At 38.9% G+C, this 15159-nt stretch overlaps 1 protein-coding gene across 1 annotated transcript in view; it reads left to right on the forward strand.

Annotated features, from left to right (window-relative positions):
- Positions 1 to 5051: 5051 nt before the first annotated feature.
- The window catches only part of COL3A1 (collagen type III alpha 1 chain), a 53833-nt gene continuing 43725 nt past the window's right edge, over positions 5052 to 15159 (forward strand). The window contains exon 1 of the mRNA XM_068408314.1: positions 5052 to 5237. Within this exon, the coding sequence (XP_068264415.1) occupies positions 5159 to 5237 (79 nt within the window). The 5' untranslated portion in view covers positions 5052 to 5158. The remainder of the gene's footprint in view (positions 5238 to 15159) is intronic.

Here is a 15159-nt window from a genome sequence, read left to right on the forward strand (position 1 = left end):
TTCTAAAGGATGAGTCATATGAGTACGGATGGCCTTTTGTTATTCTTTAGTAAACTCAAACAAGACTATTTATTCCCTCATTAGAAAAACAATAAATCAGCAAACAGAAAAATGTGAAACAATTTTTTAAAAAATCTTGGCTGTATCTTACAGTTATTGTTCATTTTTTTATTTAAAAAAGACAAAAAAGCGTTCATAAAATGTGCTGGATTGCTAGTGCTGAAGCCTCAAACCTGGTACCTTTCTATGCTGAGGTCCCATATGAACCAATAGCTGAAGTACAGTACACTTGAGCCCTTCTGGGAACTACATGTACTCTTTGGAACAATGGTGATTTGAGCAGAGACAACAGAGAGAGCAACTGGTCCCTCAGCAGAGCCAACACAATGACTGTTTGACTTCCATCATGCACCCCCACTTTCTACACAAACCCTATGGTAGCAAGGATAACCTACTTTTTATGATAATTTGTTCTCAGACTGCTCTTCTGATGGATTTAACAGGTTTTTGTTACTTAGAGATATAGCAAAACATGGTTTTTTGTGATTGTGTAAAATTAAACATAGACACAAATTTACAGCCAAGTTTATTCTTAAGTTTATAAATATTTTCTGCCATTTTATGTTATTTTGATGTCCAGCAACCACAAGCTGTAGGGTACAAAAGCCTTTGCAAGACACTTTCCTGCCACGAAGTCTCATAGCCATTTCATTAAGTACTTCCTTAGGTGGATAGGACTGTAGTATTTCTTTAAAAAGTGAAGTCTGTTTTTTTCCAGCTGTACAGTGGAAGTCTGAATTAGAGACAAGAAAAGGATTCCTTGCAAAATAATTTTGACACCTCAGTGAAAAGGAGGAGCATCCTCACAAAGGCGTTGGGGGCCAATGTTCTGAATTAACGGATTCCATCATTGGCGACAAGAGTAGGTACGTGTTCAGTACAGAAAAACCACGCCCTGGCCATAGATTTTGAATTCCCCAGCATTCAGTACACCCAAAGGTCATTAAACGAGTTTGGCTTGCATCCCTCCTGCTGTGAAGAGAAAATGCTGTGGGTGCTGTCTGCTTCACCCGTATGCAGTCATAATGTTGGCTCTGCCTTAAGAGCCTTCACAGCTGTGCTGTAACACAGTTAGTTCCCAACATGACTCAAACGAAGGATTTTATTTAAGCTGTAGAGGACTTCTGCAAAAAAGAGAATTTTCATTTGTGGAAACTACTGAAGCTGTGCGAAGCTGAAAACAGAGTGCACGTGAACAAGAGGCTGCATCTCAAAAGCTGATTTCTTAGGAAATAATTTCAGTGAAGATGGAAAGAAGGGAAAAGAATGAAACAATTTTATTGACTTGGCCACCTTAATTCCTGTAATTGTTCGTTAAGATGTCAGTCATAATTTGCATTACTTCTAGCTCATAAACAGGAATGGTTAAAGAAGTGCGTGGGGTTTGGGTTGGTTTTTTTTAGTGGCTCTAGATTCAGCTTTTCTTGTAGGTCAAATGTTTTTAAAAAGTGGGCTTTAAAAGAAAACAATGTTATAGGTGCATCTTAGCAGCTTGTGTTAGTTCACTAAGTACAATTTGGGGAAAAAAAGTTTCTTTACACTTACCTAAATGCAGCCTTTTTTTTTTTTTTTCTTTCCACTCCCTGTGCTTTTGGTCACTATTTGCAGTGTTTTATTTCTATGAAAATATATGCTTCTTTTTAAATTCTGGGATTCTTTACTATCATTAAAATCCACACAGAACAAAAAAATAAATATCTGGTTCCTTACATAGGGGTAATTACAACAACAAAAACTGAAGATTCTCAGTTCAGATTAAGCTCTGTTGGAAACAAGGGATAGCGGCCATCCTGTTCTACAGGTCAGAACTTCTGGAACTTTTAAAGTAACATTTTAATCATTTGCTAAGGACTGACCGTTTGGGGAGGTGGACCTGAGATCACCTGATAAATATGTAAGAGCATGTCTCTCATTTGTCTTTCAGAGGCAGAATGTCACTAACCACAAGACTCAAAAATACACAAGGAATCCTAAATTGCAGGAGCAGCATGAATACTCCCGTTACCTGACGTAGAGGTTGGTCAATAGTTTTGGTCTGCACATCTCTCACGGTGTCCACAGTGACGTGCAAATACATTCAATAACTTTTACAAGTAATTATTCCAGGTCCCTCCGTGCAAAAATGCTCTGATTCTGAGTACCTTTTTCCAGTTTAGTCCAGATGCCAAGACATTACATCCTTGGGAAGGTGAGGGTTAGCCAAGAGCTACTTACTAAATACTCCAAAACTACCTGCAAGACTCAAGACAGCTGTGTTTCTAGGAGCGTGTTTCTGTGCAAAGGATGTGAAAAGGAAGCCTTTGCTTATAAAGTGTCCATGGATGTTCAAGGAAAGTTGTTGTGCCACAGTCTGTTCAGGCCAGGTAATTAAAACAAAACAAAATCGTGAATCCAGTTGAAAGAAATTCACTCAGGATGGTAAATGGCAATTGCCTCGTGGTTTTACACTAAAATTATAAAATCAATTCTACAGCCACTGTTATGTGAAGGTAGCGCTAATGAGAAATTCCAGTGTAGCTGAACTTTGTCATTCATTATTTTCCGAACCACAGCAAATATACTGCAGAACCCAAGAAAGATAGTCCATAGGTTATTTTGGTTTTTACAGGATGTAATCATTAAGTGATATTGGTTATGCTTCTATACAGAACCCTCAAGAGTCATTTCTGTACAAATTCAAACACACAGATTGATAGTCCAATGCTTATGGGAAATAGTAGATGTCATGGATAAAACTGGGTTCATAATCTACTTAGAGACTAGTTTAATATCCAAGGTGAACAATCCAGAACTGTTCTTAGAATTTAAATTTTACTTGAACAATAAAGTATTGTTCTGTAAAAATTGAAGGGAAGCGTTAGTGAAATTAAGGGAGTCGCCAAGAGTGTTCTCTTTTTTTGAAAGGATAAACTTAAGAAATACAGAGAAATGTTTTTGTGGTCAAATGGGCTAAAAAATTTGTAGAATTCAATACAAAAGTGGCTTTAAGTCAAAGACCATGATCAGATTTCTCTTATTTTTTCCTTGGCTATTTAAATGTGAGCACTTACCATGTAACATTCATTAAATTTCATGTGTATCAAACAATCACTGTGACAAACATAAAGGCATTAATACAGAAAAGAGAGTGGCAATAAGAAACTGATCTGCATGTGATTTTGTTAAACAGCTAATTTAGTTTAATTCTCATTCCATACCTGAGAATGGTTTGGATCCAGTGTTTGGTCTGTTTGTACATTTCTATTGAAGAGAGCCAAACAAATCAGTCCAGGTATTATTAGATTTTGTGGTTCTAATTTATGTCCTGAGCATAACTCTAAAAGAGAAGAAAACCTTATAGGCCCGTGCATAAAAATTTGAAGCATTTTGTCTTACGTTCTAGGATAACTCAACAGGAGGTGGTTATCTGTTTGTTGATTGTAGCTACTTGAAGTTTATAAATAACCTAACCTGTTAAGTAATACGATACTGGATATGAAAACCCAAAGCTGCATTAAATAGTTCCACCATCCCAATACAGACAACGTGGAAATTTGGGGGTATTTAATTCATGCAAAAAAAGTGGTGTGTAATCCCTTTGAAATTCATACCTTATGAGTGTATAAGACACAGAAGAGACCCTCAGGGTATGCTGAAAGTGGCATCAAATTATTTAAGATCTCTTCCTGCTTGCTTCAATCTCTTCCACCTCGGGTGACCCCAGCAGAAGAGGAGTTTCCCGTTTAAGCATAAATGTATTTCAGATAAATAGGTTTTGAAATGAGACCCAATACATATCAGATTAAAATGTAACCTCAATCTGCTCTTATTTTGTTATGCATACAGAGATATGGGTCCCTTTTTTGGGATGACAGTTCGTGATGTTAATGAATTATTGATAGAAGGGATGGTTCCCTGGGTCACTGTAATCTCAGCAACACTTAAGAACAAATGAATGAGCACTCCTGCAGTTAACGACCTGGATCAAATTAATCGACTGAGAGGAGCAATTAGTTTGGTCATTGTTTTAGCAGAGATGCACACTGTAACAGCTTTCTGCGTTCACTTTGGAGTCCCCAAACTTGTACTTAAATCTACATTCCCAGCAAAACTACATTCATAACAAAACCTGCTTAAGCCATCTTATTTGGAAAATAAGTTTCTGTGTTCTGATCCTATTCTCAATAAAGTTTTGCATGGAATAAAGAAAGAGCTAGGTTTAAAAGGGATTAGTAGTCCCAAGATTTCTTTTTTTTTTTTTTTTTTCTGTCTGCTATACCTTCTTTGAGGAGCAGACAGTACAGAAAAAGGTGGTACTTGTTCTGCATTCCTTTCAAATGTTGTAATGACAGCATCAAACTGAATTATTTGAAAAGTTTTAGTTTGGGAGATTGGTGCTTCTGATTTGGGATCTTGTTTTCTTCATATTTTTTTTTTAATGTTTGCTTTCTCTCCAGGTCACAAAAAATCATGGTGTGAGGCAGAGATGGTGAGAAAAGCGCTGGAACAGAAGTGTTGCAATTTTGAGGCCTCCCTTTCATTAACTCTTTTTGCTCATCAGCAGAAATACCCAGGTTTGCTCCTCCACTTCTGGGATTCTTTCAGTTTGTGTGGCCACATCAGGTACTTACCTTTTATATTTGTTAGGGAGCACTAAGAATTAAAAATCCTCTTTGGGCTGTACCTGTCGACTCCTAATTAACATGAAATAATGCTTTGCCACAGGACTTCTTTTTTCACATGCATATACCTCACATACAGCACACACTATTCCTATACAGTCTCAGTGTGCATTTCGTATGCACACAAAAGTTCCAGATGTGCTGTGTGTCTTGTTTAGTTGACTTTATTCTTCTGTAAAGCCAAGAGAAATATTAATCATTCATTTACTGTTAGGGGATGGGTCTTCTTCTCATGTTTCAGTCAAGGGGGTGGAAAAGTAAAGTAAGCCAATTTTTTTCCTATTTAAGGCCAAAGCTTGGGAATGCTTGTGGCTGAGTTCTGTACATGGCCCGGTGCTGGAAGGGCAGGGAACAACCGATGTTGCTATTTTGAATAGATTTTTCTTCCCCCCCCATTTTTATTTTTGCACAGAGAGTCTCATGTCTAATATTTAGACATGATGAGCTTTGTGCAAAAAGTAACTTTGCTCATTCTTGCCGTGTTTCAACCCTCAGTTATTTTGGCACAACAAGACGGTGAGTAATTCAAGCTTCTTATGATTGAATGTTTTTGTTTTATTTTTATTTTCACCAATAATTTTAATAGCTTGTAAGAAATGTGTGTTCACAAATCTCACCAGAACACTTTTCCTTGACTAATTCAGCAGTCAGATACTTAGTGCTGAAGCTGAAATCTGCAGCAGTTTGCATTACCATCCCAAGGGTTTCTCTTCGCTTTGCTTTCTTCTGTGGTTAAAGGGGCTGTACAGTGCTGTCTGCCTTAGCTGCATTTGTTCTTGTTCTTACTTGTTTTCCTGTTACAGACACCGGAGAGTTTTAAAACTATTTCTTTTAACTCTTGGAATAACATTTTAACTGTTAGCTCTGTGCTGCCTGGAAGTTATTTGTCACAAGCAGTAAGTCTTTGCTTACAGCTTTTTTATTTGGAGTTCCCCTTTGTACTTGTGTGTTTTCCAGTGGCAGGGTGGGGGTTGTTTAAACAATTTGCATATGGAAAACAGTCTTAAAATTCTAGCCTGTTTTGATGAAACAGTTTTTAAGAGTGATATATGAAAATATGTCAGTTTACAGGATTTTTACTTTAACATAAAGCAGAAGGGCAAATTAATTCCCTCAGCTGAAATAGTTTGAATTGTGCATCTGCAGACGGTTTCGGTCCCTCACGAGACTGATTAGCAGCTGATAGTATCTGGGAGTCCATGCAAGTATGTGAGTGCATGTTTACAGAGAGCAAGAACACCAAAAACCAAATGAACATGGAATTTAGAGGCAAAAAAAAATACTTTGTATACAATAATTCAACTTAGAGTGAAGATAAGTGTGGTATGAGTATTTAAGTTAAACAGATGACATTCCACAAGTACAGCTGACCTTTTTTGGATGTGCTCTGTTCCTCCTTGACAGACATTGTAAACCAGACCTTCCTTAAGATAAAACATTTTTCTTTTTTGTAAATATAAAAGATCTGCAATGTATTTATTCCCACATCGAGGCAATGAATAACTTTACAAATAACTTGATAAGCAGCAGCCAAATAAACTGTAGTGCAGTAAAGGAAAGCCAAATGCCTTTAAAACCACACCCTACCCAGTCTGTATGATACAAATAATGAAAATGACTGTTTTAGCCGTTTCATGGCAAATCTATCTGCCTCAGCATACCTGGGAAGGCACCTCTGCCGAGAGGGTGACTGTGAGTCCACCAGCAGGCTGTTGGCAGTGGAGCAGTTGGAGCCTGGGGGGCTCTGTGCATGAGCAAATCAGGCAACATCACCTGCAACAGGAGCATGCCGAAATACCAGCCTCCCTCACCAAGCACCACAGGCTAAGCCTTGTAAAGTATCTCAAAAGAAAAATAGCACATGTAAAGATGTTCTCTAGAGAATAGATATAATATACTGTAAACTGATAATTTTCTGTTTCTGCTTTTCCAGTATAAACTCTCTTCAGTATTCCTCAGTGAAGAAAATATTGTAAATGTATGCTTTAGGTTTCGCTGCTCAGAGCAGCAAATAATATATGTATTGCATATATTTAATATGCATTCTGTGTATTTTTCTCTCTCTCTCTCTCTCCCTCTCTTCAGAGGGATGAGGACTAAGGGACCATTCAATATAAAAAGAAGGAACATCAGTTTTATTTCTCCCAATAAACAAATCCCCCCTGAGTGCCAGGTCTCTTTCCCTCACTCTGATCATGTCCCTGGACATGAGGTGCAACACATATTTGACTCAAGAAGTGGTAAATTTTGGGTAGAAGAACAATATACAAACGAAGTGTGAGGGAGTATTCTCATTTCTCTGCCACATTCCTGTTTCATGGTGTAGCAACATTTCCTTACTGGGCTAACTTCCATACTACTTACAGGAATGAGGTTACACAGAGAGACTGATAAAACACTAGTTATCCCTGTAAATATCTAATTCTGTCCTTTCTTTGGCATGTTACTTTCCACACATTTGAATATGCTTTTCTCACAGAAAATAATAATTGAAGGAGTTGATTATTAGCATCATTAATTCATGTGCAGGGCATCGATGGACTGGGAAGCCAAATTTTCCATGATTCAAAAGAGAATTTCCAGACATGCTAAAATGCTCTCTCTTGTCAAGAAAAATGTTTATATGGTTAGTATCAAGTGTAAGTCAATATAAAATTTTCCTTGGGAAAGCCTGCCAGGAGACAAGACTTGGCACGATATTAAGGAAACTGCTCAGTATACACTAAGCTTAGGATAGTCAGATGTACCTCTGGGCTATGTGTTTCTTTGTCTTGCTGTAATAGCTAGGAATGGAGATTGAGCCTCAGGATTCAGCCTCAGGTTGAACCTCCTCAAAAGCTCGGGATCTGGGTATTGTGGAACAAGGAATTCTCTGTGACTTCATGAACAAAAGTTGTATGTCCTGGTAACCCACTAGGATGCTTTCAGCCTGCAAGTGAAATCACCTTGGCACAATTAGGGTTTTCTGATGCATGTCAAGTTTAGTGTAAGGCATTTGCAAGCCCTGACTGTGTTCAAGATGAAATGCCTCCTGGTGGCTGACATGACATGAAGCTGGTGCTTCAGACGTGACAGATGGTTCGGATTCCAGAAACGTATATTCAGTTCCACCATTTGAAGGCACCTTCACATTCTGCATATGAAACTTCCAAAAAGTATAAGAACTTCGAATGCTTCTTTAGGTAATAAATCCATCCTCTACCCAGCCAGCACAATTTGTGCAAGCATTCGCTAGCCTTATGGCCTACATTTGTACCAGTTATAGACTCGATCAATTTGTAGACTTCACCTAGACAGCTACTTCCAGAAAGCATAAATTTTAGCTAGACAGGCTTGGAGGTATTTGACAGTTTCCACTGACTATAAAGGAAGCACATGTACCACCCTGCTCACATCGGTGCCAAAAGGGAGCTCAGATGGGTTTGGGCCTGTCTCAGCTGCATGTGAGATGGGTAAGGGACGTCTCAGTCCCCTGGAGTATGACACTTCTCATGTGTACACCCATAGTCCTTGAGGAACTTCACTGAGGTCATCAGGAAAACTCTACTGCTCGAAAAGCAGTGTGAGAGCAGAGCCAGAACCCCTTCATTATTATTCCAAATAATTTTTTGCTCTAATGTAATTTAGTGTTTTCTTTGTAATGTAAGTATTATCTTGGATGTTTAGTCAGGAAACTCATTTCTGAGGTAATGACTGAATCCTAAAATATCTCTGAGAAGACTTATTGACTTTTCATATTCCTTTCAGTTGCAAATTACAGTTTTAAAATGAAATATAACCATTACATGTAGGTTTCAGGAGGCGGCATGCAAAGAACTCTTTATGCTGAGCACCCACTTCTTATCCCCCAGAAAAAAAAAGGGTGATATTTTAGGAAAACTTGTAAACAGCTTGGTTTAGCCATTTTGCTTTCTTCTTTTATTAATTGGAAAGGATCAGATGGGTAATGAAGTAGATAGGTAGTGCACAGATGCAGTGTATTTGTGAGACTGCCAGAATGACATTTTTAGCACTTACTTATATGCAACATTGCACACACACATTCTTTGTTGATAAATTAGCTAGTTTAAGAGTAATGCTAGTGACAGTCAGAACTATCTTTCCTTAAAGGTTTTGGTAACACAGAAAAGTCCCCCTCCATGTTCCTGAAGGTAAAACCAGATGATGCATGTCTGTGTGCCAACACATAATTATGCCATTTTAAGTAAGCTGGACTATGTGAAAGTATGAAAGATTGGGGGTCTGCTGCTCTTCTTCCATTTTTCCTAACTGGTTTTTACCAAGCACATGGCAGACAAGGTTACACTTAGGAAAATTGAAACATTCCTTTCTGGTCTGGAAAAATCATGCTAAATGAAAGCCTGGGGAATCCACCCCCTCTAAACATTATATAGATGTTCTTGGAAATATGACAAATTTCATAAACACATTTTAGGTCACACATCCCTGGAAGACATTAGCCTCGGGAAAACGAGACCATTATATATCCCTTTCATTATTTTCCAGATTTGTTTTTGATTTGAGACCAAATCTACATAGACTGGTTTTTTAAAAGAGGAGGTGGAGTTGGAAACATCCACTGCTTTATTACAGGGGGAAGAGGCAGAGGTAGAAGGGCGTTGTCTCTGGCATGAATATTACTGTTGATGCTTCAGTAAAAGTCATTACATTTGTTCTCTTCTTCGTGCTGCAGATTACAAGGAGATCCTATTTCCTCTTCCAGCTTCTGCCAAAGTTTTGAGGTTTGAAATAGGCCGCCAGGTGTCACTTGCAAAATCTTAGCTGATGCCAGCCTTACACAACAGCTGGGTGTTAGCTTTAATTAATGCTATTCAAGAGAAAGGAAGAAGTGAATTACCATCACTTTTTTGTCTCACAGACTGGCTGATAAATCAGACTGATATGGACCTATTAGTCATTGTCCCAGTTATGTGCTAATGTTGTTCAAACCTTGTTTTAATCAGAAATGTGCAGAAAGTGGGACATGCCTGGCTTCATAATTGGGGAGGTATCCTGTAGGTCAGTAACAGAAATGATGCAGACTGTCCTGTAACATTTTGGATTAAAAGCAATCTCTTCAGAGTTGAAAGGTTCAGCCTACCAGTAGGGGGAAACTACTGGTAGTTTCCAGTAGTTCCCACACACGGAGCGTGTTTTCCCAGGCTAGTGGGCAGCATGAAAACTATATTGCTCTTGATGTTTTTGTGGTAGGTTAGTAATCTGGAGAAGAGCACAAGCCACAGCTGCTGTAACAGTTGCAAGTTTTAATTTGTTGGTTTGAAGTAATAGTTCGTCAAAACCCACAAAAGTGGAAATTAGTGCAATGGTCATGTCCATTAATACTCCAGATTATGCTGTCCTGTAGTCATGCTTGTTTAAGAAACTAGACAAAAGATCTCAGTTAAGAAAAGGAAAACTGTTGGCAATGGTAAAGACATGCTGTTAACAAAATGGGTTTTTTTGGTCTTGAAGTAACTGGATTAAATTCATACATCATTGCAGAAGTTCAATGTGATGGAGCAAAATTCAATTTATTGTTGGCAACACCCAAAAAAACAAAAGTCGGACTTGAAAAGGGTATAGTAAAATCTTTTCTGAGTCAACATGACAACTGTTCGCTCATTCTCCTTGTGGTAGATTGTAGATTGCACAACTTTAACGTAATTTAGAGTTCAGTACCTACCACCTGTATGTCTACAGTTTTGAGACGTTCTGATTTTGGTTTTTGGCAGATGATAAATAACCTTCAACCCCAAATGGAACAAAAATGTTAGTGTCATCATTTTATCTGCTGCAATACTTTGCCAGCCTACCCCTCCTTTGACACATCCATGATAATATACCCTGTACAGAAGGAGAACTGGGCACAGATGTGATTCCTTCTCCAGGAGTGATGCAAGAAGTGATATTTTGCTTCTGTACCTTCAGGTCAGGCTGTTGAGGGGAGTGTTGATGGGTGCAGAAGAATGCTGCAACCCCTGGCCCTCAGCATGCTGCCCATGTCCAGCCCAGGGGATCCAGTGGATTCCTCCTGAAGAGAAGGCTGTTTGGGGCTGTGCTGCTCATGGTGATGTTATCTCTGTTACAGAGATGCTGCATAGTGACTCACTGCAGTTGGCTTCCCGTGGCCATGCTGCTACTAGATACCAGAGCCAGTGCTCTAGCTTAGTTACTGCTGCAGGACAGCTACTTCTCTATGGATTTTCTTTCTTCCATTGACTCTTTCATTGCCCAGGGTTTGTGAAGTTTTACTTTCTGTCCTCTCCATGGCTTCCCTGACAAGAGATGCTTTGTCCCTGGAAAAATCTGTAAGGAATTCCCACAGAATTTCCTGATCTTTCTTCATTCAGCACAGTCAGGCACATTGTGTTTCAGGGAAATAAGATTACTATATATATGTGTAGAGACCTTGCCATTAGTATTTCTCACATTGCTTTGAGACTGTATAACAACTTCAAAAATTAAGCCTTACGTTTCTCCTGGCTGTAGCTGATGAACTGATAATCTCCACAGGCAGTAAAAAATTACATATTACAGGAGTCAGAAAGCCTTTTCTGTAAGTGTAACGGAGGTAGTGAGGTGTGCTTATCCTATCTTAAATGCCAAAAGGGTGCAAGGAGGAATGAATTACATCAGTGACTGTAGAGCAATACACCTTTCACACAGAGGCATAGCAAATTATATTTTGCATTTAAATTTTCAAGCAGTCATTATTTTTTCTCATCTTGTATTTCACAGGAAAGGTCCTCTCCATTTTGCTTTGAGAAAACTAACCTACTTCCAACCACTGCTTTTATTTATTTTCACTTCAGAGCCAATCTTCTTGTCTCCAAGTTTGCAAAGTTGAAGCCTCTGCCTGTTTCATGTCAAAATGACAATGGAAAACATGATATAACCCCCTCCAACAACAACCGTTTGTTGGCTTCAGTTTGGATAAACTTCAGCTCTGAGACTTCTGTCTTTGTTTAGTGAAAGTACAGCAGAAGAGATTCCTTTCAGATTAGCTAAGAGACTACTTCCATTTTCCCTCATTTACATCAAACCCTTCATTTAAAGATGAACTATCAGAATGAGATTGAAAACGGTACCTCCTGTAGCAATGTCTGCACATTTTTGTCTTGCTTTGATTCACACAAGTACTTCATGAAGAAAAGTCTGCCAGGGAGCAGAAAGCATGCACAGGATATTGAACAGGAAGAATGTGATGATAATGGAAAGATATATATATTAAGGCTGAATGTGTTTTGTTATTTTGAAAGCCTAGGCCTTCTCTTACAGCTAAAGGGGCACCCAAATGACTCTCAAGAAATGGGGGATGTGACTTGTAGGTTTAAGACTTTAGCTGAGTTTGTACCAGAATGGCCTTCAGCATAACACAAAGCTATCCACAGCCACAGGAGACCCATCCCTTTCTGCTGCTGGTTTCCTCTTTCAGTCGTTGTGCACCCACCCTGGAGGTGGCACAGGCACCTCTGCTTTCCTGCCAGGCAGCAAGAGATTTCCTTCCACGTGCAAAACTTCTGTGAGCTGCTATGGTGGCTTCAGGCGCCGCTTTATTCCCAGCCCCAGGACTGCGAAGGTCAGCAGAATCACAGGAACACCCCATGCACGTTTGCAGCAGTAGATATGAAAGGATGATCTGTGTCTGGAAACTACTTCCCACAGCAATTTGACACTGGCAGTTCTTGGAAAACTTCTGGAGATAATTAGTTCCCCCTGAAATTCCCCGCAATTCATGCCCAGTGACCAGGCAGTGCATCAGCAGGCTGCCTGCTGCAAACATCTCTTTACCTCTGTTCTTTCCCTTTGTGCTGCTGCTTCTTCTCTCTCTTCTCCTTCATTCCATTTTCTTTTAGGAAAAGAAGCAAGGGCAAAACTGCAGCTCCTTTTTCAAACAGACACAAGAGAAACAATTGCTCACCCGAACACAGCTAATGGAAAATATGGGAAGCATCGCTCATTGTTCCTTTGATGTTCAGTGTAATAGCCACGCTGAGCATCAAAGGAGAATGAACAACATCCCCCATGCTTCAGCTATGAGCAGCGAAAATAGAATTCATATTATCTTGGAAAACACTTCTATGTTCATGAGAGGCTCTTTTAAAAAAATTTATATTTTTTCTGTGTTTGGCGTTAAATGTACTGTATGGTGTTTGCTTGTTTCCCTACAGAGCAGTAGTCATTCTGTGCCAGCTGTTTAAGAGAAGAATGTCCTAGTGAAAGCAAACAATAGACTGTGCAGTGGGAATTGCAAATCTTTGAAAAGAGTAATTGAAATCCGCTCAGACATTTCGAAGATTCTTTGCACAATATTCTAAGCCTGTTGGTGGCTCAGTTGTTGGCAGGGTGGTCCTCTTTGTAGATCCCTCTTCTTTGTATGAACAGAACAGCATAAATATGGAGGGGGGAAAAAAGAAAAAGGAAAGAAGAGAGGCGTTCAAGTCGAACTGAATCTTTCTCTGTTAGATAAGCTGCAGAGAGAAAGCGTTGTAAACTTATTTCAGTGGAGAATCAAAAAAAAGGGACAGAGCCCCTTCATTTATCAGGTGTTCTCTGTCTTAGGCTCTTCCACTCATACCTTTTAAGGACTCTGGCAGATAAACTCTGGTGGATCTGGCTGTGTCTGCTGAAGATGTTCTAGCCCTCCTCTGCTGCACGGCGCTGTTTATTCTCACCCTGTGCCAGCAGGCATTGTTGCTGCACAGAGCAGGGAGAGCGAAACGTGTGCCAGGCTTCAGGCAGCCACTTCAGTAGCAATGCTTCTGACCTCTGATATTAATAAAACGTCATCTTTGTGCTTGCAGGCTCTTCACCACACCAAAAGTGTGGATTTTCACCTGACGAGGAAATTAGTTAGGAAGATCCTTAGGTCTTCATGCCTAAAAAATAGGCATAGAACTTGATACTTAAAAGTGGCCCCATAATTAAGAAAGTTGTCTTTGGTACCCTGAGAAAACCCTCACGATACTCACTTTAGTAGCCTTAGGAAGCTGACAATAAGAATGTTGTATCCAGTGTACAAATAGCCATTTAATATTCTCTATGAGGCAGATTAAGAAGAATTTCAAATAATTTCATCTGTATCCAACCAACTGTCTGGGTAAATTGGTACAAACTGGAATAAGGAATGAATGAATACAAATTGTTTTGCAGATGAAACTAGGTTAATGATGGTTTATGCATTCAGAATCCCTCCCCCTGACCTTCTGAATTACAAACACCTTTAATTTATTGCAGCCAAAGATATGATTCTTTTCTTTAGACAACATGCCAGAGTTCTTTAATCCATCACTGGAATATGAAATACAAGAACCAAACCCTTCATTTACTTCCAACTTCTGAAATTGCAGGGAAATCAATGAAATTGTGCAGGGAGTTATGTTAGTGTAGAATTTGACCCCGTGCTGCTTTACTCATCTCTGATGTAAATTCACTATGGCTGTGGAGTTATATTGGGCCTGACTTTGTCCAACATATCTGAAAATATAAATGTTATTACCATATGTACTATACTGCATTGTAACATTTCCCATCTGTTTCAGTCTCGGGAGAGAAGCATTGAATCAAGCTGATTTCTTCCAAGGCAAACCACAGAAACAGCATTGCATAAAAGAGTTAGCCCTCTCACTGAGCTAAAGGGAAAGAGAAGATCATGTCCCACTTGAAACTTTGATCACCTGATAAAAATTGTTTAATTACAAAACTAGGCAATGAAAACCAAAAATCATACATTTTTTTCCCACACAGCCTTTGGGTTTTATCTTGTGAGAAGCTTAAAGTATCCTGAATTAAGTAGTTATAGTTCAGTGTTTTACACGAGGTGCTATGTAGAGCAAGCTATAACAATTATTAGTTTCCAATGGTTCCCTTTCACTTAGCAGCTCAGAAACTGAATCTCACTTCCATGATGCTTTGGATCTGTCAGGCTGGTTGTACAGTCTGGGAAACCTGCTTGTACACAATGACTTTTCCAGTTTTTATTTATTCTTGCCAGGACAGACCTACTGCAAGAAATGTTGCACAGAACTCTCCAAAGTTATAATCTATTCCTGATCCTAGCTAAAATCAGAAACACAGAAGTATGTCTTTGAGATATACCTTAGGGGTGATTTTTTTTTTGTTTGTTTTTGAAAGTTCTGACAAAATGTGCTGGATTTTGATAAATTTTTCCACTTAATTGATCTTAGTAATGTTGAACATGAAGCTATTTCTTTTCTTTAGAAATATGTTATGCCAGCTTCTTATGGAATAAAATTGTAAGTGTTCATGTGTTCAAGTGTTCAAAATTAAGATTACCTTGACACTTGGACTCTGACTGTAGAATCTTTATTGACCGCCTAAGGAGTGGGCATGATGTATGTTTAAAGAAACTAATAAATCCATAAAATCATCAGTAATCACATCAGACCTTGAATTTATGTCAGTTTCTGCTTGGTTT

The sequence above is a fragment of the Nyctibius grandis genome, chromosome 9 (genome assembly GCF_013368605.1).
Source record: "Nyctibius grandis isolate bNycGra1 chromosome 9, bNycGra1.pri, whole genome shotgun sequence".
NCBI lineage: Eukaryota > Metazoa > Chordata > Aves > Nyctibiiformes > Nyctibiidae > Nyctibius > Nyctibius grandis.